General features: G+C 53.9%; 1 protein-coding gene across 3 annotated transcripts in view; it reads right to left on the bottom strand.

Annotated features, from left to right (window-relative positions):
- The window catches only part of TLN1 (talin 1), a 31,729-nt gene extending 17,634 nt beyond the window's left edge, over nucleotides 1–14,095 (bottom strand). Inside the window, exons 1-18 of one of the 3 annotated variants that reach the window (XM_025852981.2) lie at nucleotides 13,831–14,095; nucleotides 7,711–7,873; nucleotides 7,370–7,467; nucleotides 6,997–7,180; nucleotides 6,732–6,884; nucleotides 6,328–6,470; nucleotides 6,092–6,219; nucleotides 5,303–5,363; nucleotides 4,559–4,663; nucleotides 4,064–4,219; nucleotides 3,201–3,302; nucleotides 2,963–3,039; nucleotides 2,549–2,729; nucleotides 2,233–2,346; nucleotides 1,995–2,103; nucleotides 1,560–1,768; nucleotides 1,305–1,403; nucleotides 130–297 (exon numbers count right to left, since the gene is read on the bottom strand). In XM_025852981.2, coding sequence (XP_025708766.1) covers nucleotides 130–297; nucleotides 1,305–1,403; nucleotides 1,560–1,768; nucleotides 1,995–2,103; nucleotides 2,233–2,346; nucleotides 2,549–2,729; nucleotides 2,963–3,039; nucleotides 3,201–3,302; nucleotides 4,064–4,219; nucleotides 4,559–4,663; nucleotides 5,303–5,363; nucleotides 6,092–6,219; nucleotides 6,328–6,470; nucleotides 6,732–6,884; nucleotides 6,997–7,180; nucleotides 7,370–7,467; nucleotides 7,711–7,840 — 2,217 coding nt within the window. In that variant the 5' untranslated portion in view covers nucleotides 7,841–7,873; nucleotides 13,831–14,095. Of the gene's footprint in view, nucleotides 1–129; nucleotides 298–1,304; nucleotides 1,404–1,559; nucleotides 1,769–1,994; nucleotides 2,104–2,232; nucleotides 2,347–2,548; nucleotides 2,730–2,962; nucleotides 3,040–3,200; nucleotides 3,303–4,063; nucleotides 4,220–4,558; nucleotides 4,664–5,302; nucleotides 5,364–6,091; nucleotides 6,220–6,327; nucleotides 6,471–6,731; nucleotides 6,885–6,996; nucleotides 7,181–7,369; nucleotides 7,468–7,710; nucleotides 7,874–9,374; nucleotides 9,508–13,830 lie in introns of those variants that run through there. The other 2 variants (XM_025852983.2, XM_025852982.2) reach the window with 2 other exon arrangements.
- Between the last annotated feature and the right edge of the window lies 1 nt (nucleotide 14,096).

The following is a 14,096-nucleotide window of genomic DNA, read 5'->3' as shown; positions in this document are numbered from 1 at the left end:
GAGTCGTGAGGTGGGGTGTTTGTGACAGTCACTGGGAGAGGTAAGGAGGAGCTGGAGAGGTGCAAGGAGAGGCCCTCGTGTGCGGCACCATCACCCTCAGCACAGGCTAGCGCAACCTCTGGGGCTCACCTTGGTACAGGCCACCAGCTGGGAGGTGGACAAGGCACACTGTGTTGCTGCAGCAATGACCTGGGTCTGAAGCCCCGAGTCCTCTGTCCGCTGGGCCACACTCTTGGCCTTGAGGACCAAGGCAGCTGCAGCACTTGCCACAGCCTTGGCTAGCTGCATTAGTACGTCCTGTGAGGAAAGGGCTGTCAGCAGGGCCTGAGATCGGGCTTGGAATCCATGGACCCTTCTCAGAGGCATAAGCTGTTTCATTATTCCCACTGGCTCCAATCACAGGACAGTGTATGCAGAAGCAACCAGAAGCTACCCCAAGCCCTTGCCTCGAGCACCCAGTAGGACAGATTCCCTCACCGAGGAACAAACCTACACCGAAAGAAACAGAGCCTACACCAGAGGGAGAAATGCATGAGGCGGATACACTCGGACAGCGATGGGGAGGGAGGGGCAGTGCTGTTACACTGGGATGGAGAGAGGTACCTCTTGGGGTCCCTCCCACCCCCAGCTTCTTTCCTCCATTTCTTCTCAATCTTGGTTGGAAGCAGTCACCCTGGAGTACGAGACCCTGTACAACCCTCCCTGGTCCCATTTTCCCAAGCCCTGCCTGTCGCATGCCTACCCATCTCCCATCATGGTCTGCTCCCCCAGGAGGCTGGGGGGTAGAGGTGCAGAGCGAGTGTATGCGGCTCAGAGAGGACAAAGCTGGGAAGGCCCAGGCCAGAGGCCGTTACCGTGGGGGAATCGGGGGGAGATCGAGCCCCAGCCCCTCTGGGTGCACATATCTGCGTGGGAAATCCAGGATGACAAGTCAGCTGAGGAAACTGGCATGGGGTGGGGAAGGGGGGGAGCTAGAGGGTCAGTGTCCTTAGGGTGGCATGGAGGGGGCTTCAAGATGTTAAGTTGGGACAAGGGCTATATATGGGGAAGCCAAGGAAAAGATGACAGGCGGCTACAGAGTATCAGTCAGCCAAGGGTGAACTAGTAGATTTAGTCTGGACTCAGGGGTTCTGAATTCTCATCCCCCCAAAAAGGGACTGGAGGTTCCCAGTGTCATTCCCTGCAAACCAGAGGTTCAGATTGGCTCTCAGAAGTCAATTTGTATTAACAGGATTAGGAGCTAGATTCAGGGTCAGAGATTACCTCCGAGAAGCTTATGTTCTGGGGCTGGGTAAGTCACTAACCTGGAAGTGGGGGTCAGTATCACTTTCCCCAATTTGCTGCAACAGCTCCCCACTGGCCTGGCCCACATTCCCAGCCGCTTGCAGCAGGTTCTGACGGGGCTGTGGAGAGCGGACACCAGTCAGAAGCTGCCCAATCCCTGCCCACGTGCCCCTGGGTCCTACACGCCCACGGGCCCCCCGCCTCCACCCCGCAGCCTGGACCGCCCCCCGTCTCCTCTGGGCTCTCCTCCCTAGTGCCAGCCCGGGGCCCCCGACCTCAGCACTGGCTGGTTGGGCACTGCGCAGCAGCTCCGACACTGCCCCGGCGAGGCCCTTGGCGGCCTGCAGCAGGGGCCGGCCGCTGCCGCCTTCGTCCTCCAGCAGGGCAGCGAGCAGCTTCACGCCGCGGGACATCTCCGTGAGGTTGGAGGAGATGGTGGTGACCGCACAGCCCACTGCTGTATAGTCTGTCTCCGCGGGGTCCCCTGAGGGAGGAGGAGGAGGAGGAGGAGGAAGGGGAACGCGAGTGAGAGGTGGGCAGGCCAGACGATGGGCCGGGGAGGCGCACGGAGGCGTCAGTCACACACACATCCTGACACAGTCTCTTCCATGAGTCAAGCTGCGGTCCCACCCAGAGCCCATCACGCTCGTGCTCCCCCGTGCTCTTTCTCCCCCTCCCCGTCACACAGAGAACTTGGGAGTCCGGCTTACCTGCTGTCAGGTTCACCACGGAGGCGGTACCGGCTGTGATGGCATCGACCTGGGAGTGGATCTCATGCTTTGATTCATCCATCTTGTTTTTACGCCAGGCCTTAGAGGCCTGCGAGAGAGAGAGTGAGAGAGAGAGAAGAGAAGCAAAGCTCAGGATCTGCCCTGGTTTGGTTAACCCCAATGCCTCCGGGGAGTCCCAGCCTCAGCGCGGCTGGCCTCTCCTCCCTCCCATACTCACGGCATCCTGGCCCAGGGGGGGCAGAGTGTCAAAGTCATCCAGAGTGGCCTGGGCAGCTTGCACAGCCTGCATGCTGGAGTTAATGGTCCCAGTGAGTGCCTGCTGGGCTGATGTCTACAAGACAGAGGAGGAGGAGAAATAGGGAATGCTTAGAGGCAAGAGAAGGTAAAGGAGAACTCGAGGCTAGGGACAGGAATACAAACAGGGACGTGGGAAAAAGACTGCCTAGCTCCTGGCTGGGCCCAGCTGATGGGCGGGGGCGGGGGGAGTGGGGGAGAAAGGCCTGGTACCCTGGTGGCAGCGGATGCACTCTTACCAAAGGGGGCATGTGTCCTCGGTGCATCTGGCCACTGGTAATCTGCTGCTGGGCCGGTGGCATGCTGCCCACCTGGAAATTCTCAGGACCAGAGGCTCCGGAGCGCATGATAGCGGGCAGGGCCACAGAGCCGTGCTCCACTTTGCCCACCCGGTTATACTGCTGCTGCAGGACTGTCGACCTAGAGAGGGGACACCCTGGGCAGCACTCAGAGGACTCTGTGGTCTCACCCCCTTCCCACCCAGCTCTACTACCTTTGCAGGTCCTGTGGTCTAGGGGGCGTGTGAGGTCTCATGAGAGCCCGTAACCGGTTCAAGAGCCGTCCCACGGATTCCCCACCCCTCAGCAGTCCCTGGAGGCAGGCCTTGCCGTCCCTGCCCCTGACGGATGGGATCAGCCCAGCTCCCTTCGTACTTTTTGGGGGACACTGAGTCCTCCAGCATAGTAGACTCCTCGTCTCCCTCCAGCCCAAAGTGATCCTTGCTTTTTTTCTGTAGGAAGGAAAAAGGAACAATTAAAGAAAAGAGAGGCAGGGAAACGGCAGCCTCTTCTTTCCCCTAGTCAGCCTTTTTCCAGAACCTGGGTCCCCACTTTGAAAGGACCGGCTTGGGTAGAAGGTGGGGTTAGATAAGGAGATGGTTGGGGCGGGCACCTTTTTAAGGATGATATCAATGTAGCCGGCGATGAGCTGGGCGATCTGCTCCCCTTCCGTCGTCTGTACTGAGTAGTAGCCATCTTGGTAGTCCCCGAAATCCTAGGGTGACAAGGTGGGAGCTTGGTGGGAGGGGCAGCATCTTCCCAGGATGGAAAAGGGTAGGATGGGAGCCCCATGGATGAGCCGGTGAGCGCTTCCCCTGCCGACAGCCCTCTAGGGAGAAGCCCGCCCTTCTTCAATTTCCTCTTTCTTCATTTTCCTCCCTGGAGGGCAACATTTTATTTCTGAGAAGCAGTCTTTATGCTACATAGTTTCACACGAATGCCATCCAGGAAATCTCTGTTCTCTCCCCCTGACAATAAAGTTGGAAGGACACAAACATTTATCATTGAAATGACCACAATTGAGGGTTAGCACTAGTATCCAAAATGGAGAGATAGCCTTTATGAAGTTCTCATTCCCTTACTGGGGCACTTCATCAAGATGGTATCAGTTTCCAATCCAGCACACCAAAATATAAAGCTGGGGGGGAAACTATTATATAGTTGCTGCTGAAAGGGAGGAGGCTTATTTTTTTTCTTTCTATCACCTTTTTCTTCCCTCTCCCCAAGTTTCCTGCGAGCTCAACTTGCTGGTGACGGTTCTGTCCTGTTGATTTTAAAGACTGTTTCATTTAAGCATCACTTACTCTCCAGGAAACCTCCTCTACTCTGATCTCCATGGTCCTGTAATCGTTACAAAGTTCTCCCTTTTTCTGGAGTCACACTCAGTGCCCTATCCCAAGGCGGGGGGAGAGACCTCTGCAGCTGCCCCCGCCTGGAAATTCCAAAGCCCCTTTCCCTCTGGGCACCTAGACTCACCAGGGTGAAGCTCTTGGGAGAGGCAGCCCAGCGTTTGATGTTGGTGAGGCTCCACTCCTGGATCACCTCTTTGGTCTTCTCGTCCACTCGCATGACACACTCCTTAGTGATGCCCAGAAGCCTGGGCACCAGCTTGTTCTTTCCTTTCATCTTTTCCTGTGAGGCAGAGGTTGTCATTGGTGCTGTACCCAGAGGTCACGCAGAGGAGTGAATGAGCACATCAGATCTCGACCACAAGGGGGTGCTGAGGAGCACGGGAGAGCGTAACTGGGTGTCTGGATGGAGCCAGAACAAGCTCCTCGAGGGAAAACACAGGGTCCGGAGTGAAGTGGTGGCAGAGGGCTGACAACAGGGCAAGTTTTCACAAGGTCAGAGCAAGGCAGAGAACGGGACTCGTAGGGATGATGGAAAATGTGAACAAGGGCAGGGCCAAACTTTGAGGGGAAAGGGTAAGAGCGGGAATAAGGAAGGCAGTGAGAAGGGTCTGTAGCCCACCTTAACCAGAAAGAAGGAGACGCCATATGTCTTGAGGGAACGGGCTAGCTTCACGTAGCGCGCCTTGGCCTCGATCTCACTCATCTGCCCACAATTCCTGTGTGCCTTGGAGTAGGAAGTGGGAAAAAACGTTTAACAAAAGGCAGGAGGACAGTGTCACAGACAAAGAGTTGCGACGTTAACTACAATGGGAGCGTACTGTGGGGGACACAGGAAAGATTAGGGGGTGCAGGATAGGAGAAACGAGAGGGTGGCAGGCTGGGGGCTGACAAAGGGTACGCAGAAGCGACAGTTCAAGGAATATAGTTAAAGAACTTGCAGATGTTCTGGAGACATAAACAGATAAGAAGTAGAAGGTCAAACAGAAGGCTTTTTGGGTTGAGTGTCCAAGAAGTGGAGATAACACGTTTGTACAAAGATATAGTTTTCCGGGTAATTTAAGGCATACTGTCTCATTTGATTCTCCTATCAATCCTACCCAGGGCAGGTACTGTCATCCCACGTTAGAGGCAAAGAAAAGAATACAAGAATATTGAATTGAATTCCACAGCAAATGCAGTGATGGAGCTGAGATGAAAGGCCCAGGTCTTCTGCTTTCTTGGCCCAGGAGAGGTGGGAGGGCAGCTTGGTGGGTGGAAGCAGGGTGGGAGGGGACAAGGAAGGGGCAGGGGTCCATTCAGTCAGCTAGGATTAAGCAGCAAAGCTCCCGGGGCATCCCCAACACTTTCCCCTACCCCCATTCACCTGGAAGATCTTACGCTCTCCCTTCTGCTTCACATACTCCTTGGGCAGGAAGTCCTTCAGGCTACACCAGAAAAGGGAGGGTCAGCATGTAGTGGACAGCATCAGGGATATGTGGGCCATGGACTGTGGGCCTGGGGGTGTGAAGAAATGTCTAGGACAGTGTTATCTTTGGGGAGAAGGAAGGCTCGAGGGAACAGAGTCGGGATTATCCATGAAATCGAGACGACCTAGCATGAGCTCTTGAGCGCAGCCTGTGTCTCTCCCTACGGGAAAAAGGGACTGAGGGAACCTGAGTTGCAGGCTCAGTCCCTGAGGAAAAGAGGGTCCAGGGCACTACTGCAGGGAACCAAGAGCAGAAGGAACTCAGTAGAAGGATGACCATGCACGTAGGAAGCTAAGCAAGACACGTTGAACTCTACACATTCTGAGGAGTGTCAGTGGATCAAATTTGTGAAGCTTTCTATTAAGTCTATGTTCCCTATGAGGAGAAATGTTCTGTTTTTCTCTGGCTACTGCAGTAAAATTCTTCAGAGGATCTCAAAAAGGTTACATGCTTGCTTGAGAGGTATGGGGCAGAGGCAAGAGATTCTGGGCTACATTCATGTTCCACATGGGGCCCGTGAGGAGACAAACAGCTGACAGCAGCAAAAAAGGTACCTGTGTGGGTCAAACCCTGGTGCATCAGAAAAGGAATAGAGAGAGAAGGCCTGGGGGGCGGGGCAGGGCTGCTGGGGTCACAACGGCAATGAGTCCTGGGCCCTGACAGGGTGTGGGATGTGGGTCACTCACTCGAGGAAGCCAGCCTTGTGCTTCTGCTCATTGTGGGGCCCAAACTGGATCTGGCACTGGAAGCCAGCAAACTCACAGGCCTTGTCAAAGGAGACAGGGTGGGAGCCATTGAGGATGTCATCTCGTGCCTGGAGAACACAAGGCGGTGGAGGTTGTGTGTGGGTGCAGGGATACCCTTCGCTGTGCTTCTGCCCCCTCTCCCCACCTCCCCTACCCTGGACAAATCCTCTCCACACCTGCACATAAAGAAGGTTCAGCTGTACGGGGTCCCGGGAGTCCACATTCTGGTCTGAGTAGAAGAACTTCCTCCGCAGCAGAAGCGTCTCATGCTCCTCCACTCCCTGTTCCCTCAGCGTGCGGCCATGGTCCAGCCAGTTCACTGGGACACAGAGTCCCCTCAGTGCCAAGCCCTTAGGGCGCCTGTCTTGTCTGCTCTTTGCCTTTTGTTTATTCTTCATCTCCTACCTTCTCTCACCGCTAAGTTCCATGAGTAAGACTTTGTTTTACTACTGATGCATCCTGCATCTAAAACAGTGTCTTCCAAAAGCAGATTTTCCATAACTAATGAATATAGAGCTGTCCCCTGCTCCCCCGACCCCGACCCATTTCCAGGGCCCTCTTTTTTTCTATTTCCGCTTACACTCATCATCCGTGTGCAACTTCTGCTTTAGTTTTTCCATCTTCTTTTCATCTCGCAGCAGTGTCTTGTCCTTTCGTAAGGTCCCTGTCACCTCCTCCTTCTTCTCTTCCATCAGCTCTCGAACCAGTGAATATTCATCATGGTTGGTGATGCCTGGGGGAGGGGGAGGGGGAGGGGTTGGTAGCATCCCAGGCACTGCATCCGTGTTTTCTGGCAGAGTTGGAGCCTCCATTCCCCAGCCCTCAGCCCCACTGAGACCCCTTACCAATGCGGGCACAGATGGTCATGAGCATGTCGGTGACAGTCTTAGAGTCATCCACCATGATAGTCTTCACAGTTCCATCGAGCATACGGATTTTCAGGGGCCTCTGTTTCTTCCTGTATTCCATGGTGTCCTGTTCAGGCAGGAATAGCAGGAGGGGCCCACTTGAAGCTAGAGGTATTACTTCCTTTTTCCGTGGCCAGAGGGGAGGAAAGTAGATTACTAACAGCAAGACTGGGGTGGCTCACTCAAAAAGCAGATTATTTTGACTGCCTGTGACAGAAAGCCTGGAGAGGGTCAGGGACAAGAGATATGGGTGCTGAAAAGAGGAGGTGGAATAGGGGATGTTGGTGGTCCTTGATGAAGTGATACTCACCCCATTTCGGAGCATGTAATAATCCAAAGCTTTCCCAGCCTCCAGCCATATCCCTTTTTTGGGGTCATCATCTGACAGGAACAGCCCAAAGTCGCTGGCTAAAAGAGAGGATGGATCACCTCAGACTTACAAGGACCCCAGTGAGGCTGAATCGCTGCACAGTTGCCCCTTACTATTTCCCCAGGGACCGGGGGCCTAAAGGGGAGAGAGGGAACCATGGAGCATAGGCCTGAGGGGTGAGTAGCCTTGAGGGACGATGGGGTCGTCCCTCAAAGCCAAGAGCCTGGGAACAAGGAGGCACCGAAGACTCCCACCCCCGCCACCGGGGTACTCAGACTCACGAGGGCCAGCCAGGGCCTCTGGGATGCGTTCACGAATGATGCGACAGGCATCATACACCATGGTGGATGGCTCGAACTGCATCGTCTTCACCACATTCCCAATGCTGATCTTCAGTGAAAGTGCAACCATGGTGGCAGCTTCTCCTCTCCAGCCTGGCTCGACCTGGCCCGTGGCATCGGGGCGTTAGCACACATCCGCGTTAGAGGGGAGGAGGTCCCCCAGATGGGGCCCCGGGAGGGGTGTTTTTGAAAGGGACCCACCGGAGCAGAGAGTAATGTAGTTGTTTTTATTTAAGAATTTTAAAGAGTGAGAGGTTATTTATACCAAAGGAACCAATCTTCACCACCTAAGATATGTGAAGGAGTCTGGTCTGCAATGCTATGTTCCCTGAGGACGCCATCCTGCCCCTACCACTAGAATCTGTGCCTCGCTTCTGTCTGCCAAGTATCTCCCTCTTGCCCCTTAAGCTGCTCCTTTCCCAGCCCTGCCTCTGCCTTGTTTTCATCTTTTCTTGGTCCAGTCTTTTTCTCTCTTTGTCTCTCACTAGGTCTTGCTGGCTTTTTCCTGTCTGGGATTTTCAGAGCTCTGCCCTGACTCATCATGTGACCTCCCCTCTGACAGCTTTAGCCTCCTTCTCTGCAAAATGAGGACGTTATGTTAGGTAATTCCCAAGAGATCCTGAAGCCTGCAAACACCCACTCTAGCTAGCCCAGCAGGGAGACCAAACCCGGCTGCTTGAGCCATCTAACTGGAGAGGGAGGTGCCTTCCCAGGGAGCCTGGCCCCATATTTGGCTTCCCTGGCAGTCGAGCTAGAATGGATGATTCTCTAATCCAAAAGGATCTCAGAAATTACTAGTCAACTCCTCAGTTTTGTAGAATGCATATCAGACTGTGGTGGGGCAGGCGGGGTAGTTTCAAGGCAGGTCAGAAGAAGAGCCCAGTCCCTCTAACTTGGTCCTTGCTTCAAGTCACCAAGTGAATACCCAGTCCTCGCGACAACTCCTCGCATGCTCTCCCGTCTTCAGTAAGTCCTCAAACTCTGCCATCCGCCTCACTACCTCCCTTGATGGTGTTTTCAGTGCAGCTCAAGATCAGCCCCACCCTGACCTCTCCCACCCTCCTTGGCACCACATCTCAGCAGGCTGGAGGAACCCTTGCAGGTGGCGGCTGGCACCCAGGGCACAATTTGCCTGGCAGCTGATGATGTGACCCAGTTTGGTATAGGGATTGGTTCCTCTCAACTAAGAGAATGAGCAAATCCGGGCTGCCCATTCCCCTCCTGGCAAACCCTCCTTGGCTGGCCCCAAGTGGGAAAACGCAGGACCAGAGGAAGGCTGGAAACAGGTGGGGGTGCTGGGACACAGTAGCCGGTAGAGAACCAGGGAAGTTGGGAAGGGATAGGTTTTTGGAGGGTGAAGAGGTTAGGAAGGATGAGGTGAAAGAGACTAATAATCTAGAAACAGGAGACAGGTCTATGTGGGAAAGGTGTGGATGGGGGATCTGACAGACCGTTTCTGACCTTATAGAACAGTCCAGAGTCTCCCACGAAACCACAGCTCACTCTCTCTCTTTATTTCCAAAGAAATGAGGATTCTTCCAGTCTCCCCAGCTCTCTGCCCACCTCCCCATTCCTCGGCCACCTCTCCCAGTAGCTTGACAGACCTGGCTGTGGGGTTGCTGGAGGGCTGGAGGGTCAGCGAAGTGGAGTCGTCAGAGGACCTGAGAGCAGGACTGAAAGGACCCTCCACCCTAAGTCGAAATTGCACGTCTCCCCCATTTCCTCCGGACATATGAACACCCCCTTCTTCTTCAAGCACGGAAACCTCTGGTGAGACCCCGATAAGGGAGATGAGTCATGCCTACCCTCACTCCCAGGCTGCTCCTGAGTGAGCACCCCCAGAGCTACAGGATGACGAACTGAGAAGTGGGAACTGAGGGTGATGAGGGTAGAGAACAAGGTCCTTGGAAGTATGGGGAGAAGCTATCCAGGTCCCAGTCTGGCCTGAGAACTTTGCTCCCTTTTCCATCATGTTTTATGAAACAGCAACAATGCCCCCCCCAACTCCCTCCCAGGGAACTCCTCCTCCCTCAAGGCATTCCTGAGATGCATTCCAGAGGAGTTGGGCAATGGGGGGGGGGGGAGGACAAGAGGTCAAATCCCAGCAAGGAATGGAATGTAAGTATACGGAGGGTAAAGAATCTGGGGTACATGGAGAATATAGTCAGAACAGATACCCACAAAGGGAGCTGCAGAAAGACAGGGAGCTACAGACAGGGACAAGGGAGAGAGAAAGCTGAAAACAAAGTCAGAACGTATGAGGGTTGGGGGAGTAACACTCAGTCTGTTACCAAATTTGGCCTCTGAGGCCGCAACCACGGGGGGGGGGGGGGGGGGGGGGGGGGGGGGGAGGTGGTGGTTGTGGGTGAGACTGACATATCCGGCCTCAGGCTGCTGGAGGCTCACTTCGGGCTGGACTGGGCAGCTGAAGGGCTGGACCTGATCTCCCTCGACATAGTCCCTTACCACCTACACCTATTTATGCATATTCATTCTCCCCAACTGCACCCCAGTCTATGCACAGAGCTCTTTACCACAAACCTACTTATACTGTCTCCACATACACGTCATCTCAAACATGCAGTCCCTTACACAGACCCCATCACAACCACATTATCTTCCCGTAAAGACCCCATCCCACGCGCACAGCTCCTCCACAAACACACCTCTATCCGTAAGAGAACAACTTGCCCCAACATCTCTCCTCCCATTAGACATTCTCCTTCCATTCATAGAACAGGAATTTCTGAGGGTCTGTTGTGAAAAAGGCCCCGGGCCAAACTCTCAGTGACTGGGAAGCAAGAAGAGCAAGCCCTCGCCTTCACTTTCAAGGGGCTCCCAGTTAGCTGAGTGGGTAAGCTAAATACAGAATTATAATACAGGGCAGGATGTGGTCAGAGTCAAGAGGTGTGTGCTCAGGGGAGAAATCCCTTTAGGTTAGAGAAGAGGGACCAAAAAGTCTCTGTGAAAAGTGTCAGTTAGTTAGGACTTTAAATAAAGATAATAAAAATCATAAGGATCTACCTTTTATTGACGATTATGTCAATTTCTCTGTATACATAATTTCATTTAATCTTTACAACAACCCGGCAAGATACCATTATAGCCATTTTTACAGGTTAGGAAACTGAGGTGCAAAGACGTTAAACACTTGTTTAAGGAACTTCTCCAAAATCATACAGCTAGTAAGTTGTGGAGTTGTGAAGCCAGGATCCGAACCCACACCTCTCTGACTCCAAAGCCCAAGCTGTCTCCGCTACGCCAGCCGGAGGTGAGTCAGGGGTAGCATTCCAGGCAGAGAGAAGAGCATAAGCAAAGGTGGAGGAGCAGGAAATCACGGAGGAGCATTCAGGGAAGTGAGCAGGCAGGCTGGCTGAAGCACAGGGTACCTGCAAGGGAGCAGCGATGGGGAAATCCGGGTCAGGGTGGAAAGGCAGGGGAGGATTAGAGAGGAAGGAGTATTTTACCTACTGGAGGGCACCAGGAGGCCACGGGAGGCTTTGAGCAGAAAAGGGACAGAACCAGAACTAGATTGTGGAAAATAATTCTGGCAGTTACCTTGGAGACTGGTCAGAAAGTGCATTAGCACAAGTGAGAAGTGATGACAACAGTTAGAACGGTAGAGAGGAGGGTGTCGCTCATTTGTAGTTTTAAGAGGCAGAACTGTCAGGACCTGATGGCAGTCTGTCCTGTCAACCTTCAGGGACCAGGGCCCAAAGTCAGACTGGAGTCCCACAGCTTCTGTCATCAGTAGCCACTCAGTGGCTGGGGTGGCATGAGTTTACATAAGGAATTGGGAAGGGGAGAAGGAAAAGATCAGGTCGAGCTGGGTATATGAAGATGGGGCTCTGGGGCACAGGAGATGGGGACGTGGGCTGCACCAGGTAGGGGCAGAAGGGATGAGGTCAGTGACCGTATCGGACTAGAAATGGGGAAGACGAGGTGTAGAGAAAGGCTGGGGAAGATGGTGACAGGAAAAATACATATATGATCAGTCACTGGATCAGGCTAGGGGAAGGGGAAAAAATAATTATAAGTCAGGGAATGACAGAGCGAGGTCAGAGGTCAGATCAGGCTGCAGGAGGCTGAGAAGAGATGGGGCTGTTGTCAGCGGCTAAATAAGGCTGGGATGGGGAGGAGGGGGAGAGTGGAGGGACACTGGTGGTATATAAGCAGAGCTGGAGTTGGTGGCGGTGGGTGGGTACAGGGCATGACCCGTCACACTGAGGAGGGGACAGTGCTGTGGTCAGTGGCAGGGTCAGGCTGGGAGTGAGATGGGGGTGTGGTCAGTGGCCTGGCTGGGCGTGGGATCAGCAAGACCCAGTTTCCTCTTTGGGTCTCATTTCCTCTTTTCTGTTTGGGGAGTGGGGGAAGGGGATCTACAACTGGACCAAGAACTTAAGGAGGCTTAGCGCCAGGGGCTGGCACATAGCAGGGCCTGGGGGTACTTGACAGTTATGTTGGGCTGGGGGGGGGGCGGGCGGTATTCAGCAGATGACCAGGAGGCATGCAGGTGGGTGAGTGGGGGAAAGTGTGGGAGAGTGCTTTAAGATGATGGGAAAGCTCAGATTTGGGAGGGCAAAATATGGCAGGAGGTGCAGAATCGGATAGGAAGGGAGGAAGAACTGCAGCTGGAAACCGTTGGTAAGATGAACAAGTATGGGAGAGTTACAGATGAGGGGAGAATTCTGTACGTAGGACCGTGCTTGCAGAAAGGGGGTATGCAGGGAGGGTGTGAACTGCAGGGCCAACAAGGACTTAATAACTACAGAATGAGGGAACTGGGAGGCAGTGGGGCTGAACTTTCAGAGGATTCAGTCATCTCTTTCTCCGGTGGCAACAGTGTTTCCGTGGTCAGCCTTCCCTTCATCATAGTCCCCTCTCCCTGAGTAATCCCCCACTTATGACTAGGCCTTGTACATCTCCTGGGTCCCAGTCCCATTTCCACCCCCTGTGTTGTAAACAACATAGTCCACGGACCCCTGTCCCTCAACTGTGGTGACCACAGCAAGAGCACTGGATTTAAAGAGCAGAATAAAGAAGCTGGAATCCCAGAAACCTGCAATTGTAGCTGAAACCCAGAACCCTACCTGAAATTAGTTTATCGTATCTCTGGGCTAGAGAACCCCTGAAACTACGGAGGAATGAGACCTCCCCGCAAAACGAGTGCATGTATCTACTGCCAGTCTCTTAAATTTTATCTGTCCGAGGTCAACTGCCCTAATCTCAACCATGACCCCCCTAAAACTAACCCTAATTCCTGACATTAACCCTGACCCATATTTTGTTTCCTGTTTCCTAATACTGGCTTTAACATTCATCCCTTTCCTAACAGACACCCGTACCCAATCCCTGAGCCCTAATATTGATCTAATTTTTACCTCTAGCACCAAATTCCCCGACCTTAACCCTAAATGTTGATCTCTAAGCCTAAAACTCCTTTGTCACTTGATTCCCGACCCAACCCTTTGCTATTTATCCCGGTACTATGCTACTGTTCTCTAGTCCCTAAAACTGGATTTCTAATTCAATTCCTGTGTTGACCCTTAACCCGGCCCTGAATCTTAACTTTGACTTAACGTTGGCCAGAAAACAAAATAATGACCTAATCCAAACTTTACCTACATAAAACAGACCTGACTCACACTAGTAACTCTAAATTTCCAACTCCGGTTTTATAACTCCTTAAGCTAACCTTGATTCCCAAACCCAACTCCACCTAATCCCAAATTCACCCGAGGCTTTCCTACCCACATACCCGCTATCAGCTAACCTCAAAGCCGATCCCCGCCCTGCGCCTCACTGCCACCCCACTCCTCTCCCTCTTCAAAACTTATTCCAGACAGAGGATTGATCCCAGGAAGGGCCTGTCTCCCTTAAAACGGCCTACTTAACTCCGATCCCAAGCCGAGATACACTGGACGGTGACCTCTCCAACAGGACCCGAAATAGGAGACGCAGAAGAGTCAGGAGACCCCGCCCGCCTGCCCGCCAGCCCGCTTCCCGGGCCTGGCCTTGCGGCCCCACCCTGAGGCTCCGGCTCGGCCCGGCCCGGCCTACCTGCGCTGCCCGGCTCGTGCCCCGCCCGCCGGCCCGCTAACCCGCTCGTTCTCCCGGTGGCAATCGGGCTCCGGCCTCGCCCTCCCTTCGACACTCTCTCGGCCACTTCCGTCCCCGGAACGTCCCCCACCCGCGGGCGGCGCCCTGGGCCCACGCTCTATGGTTGCGGGGACAGGAGGAAGCTGCTCTGGCCCCAGCTCTCGATGCTCGAGAGCCGGCCTTAGACCGGCGGCCCCTCCCCGGCAGGAAGTAAGGGTGCGGCACAA

The sequence above is a fragment of the Callorhinus ursinus genome, unplaced genomic scaffold (genome assembly GCF_003265705.2).
Source record: "Callorhinus ursinus isolate GAN/ISIS: 27379988/994484 unplaced genomic scaffold, GSC_fseal_2.0 scaffold42, whole genome shotgun sequence".
Taxonomy (NCBI): domain Eukaryota; kingdom Metazoa; phylum Chordata; class Mammalia; order Carnivora; family Otariidae; genus Callorhinus; species Callorhinus ursinus.
Note: the sequence above shows the minus strand (reverse complement) of the source record. Positions and strands in the feature narration are given on the sequence as shown.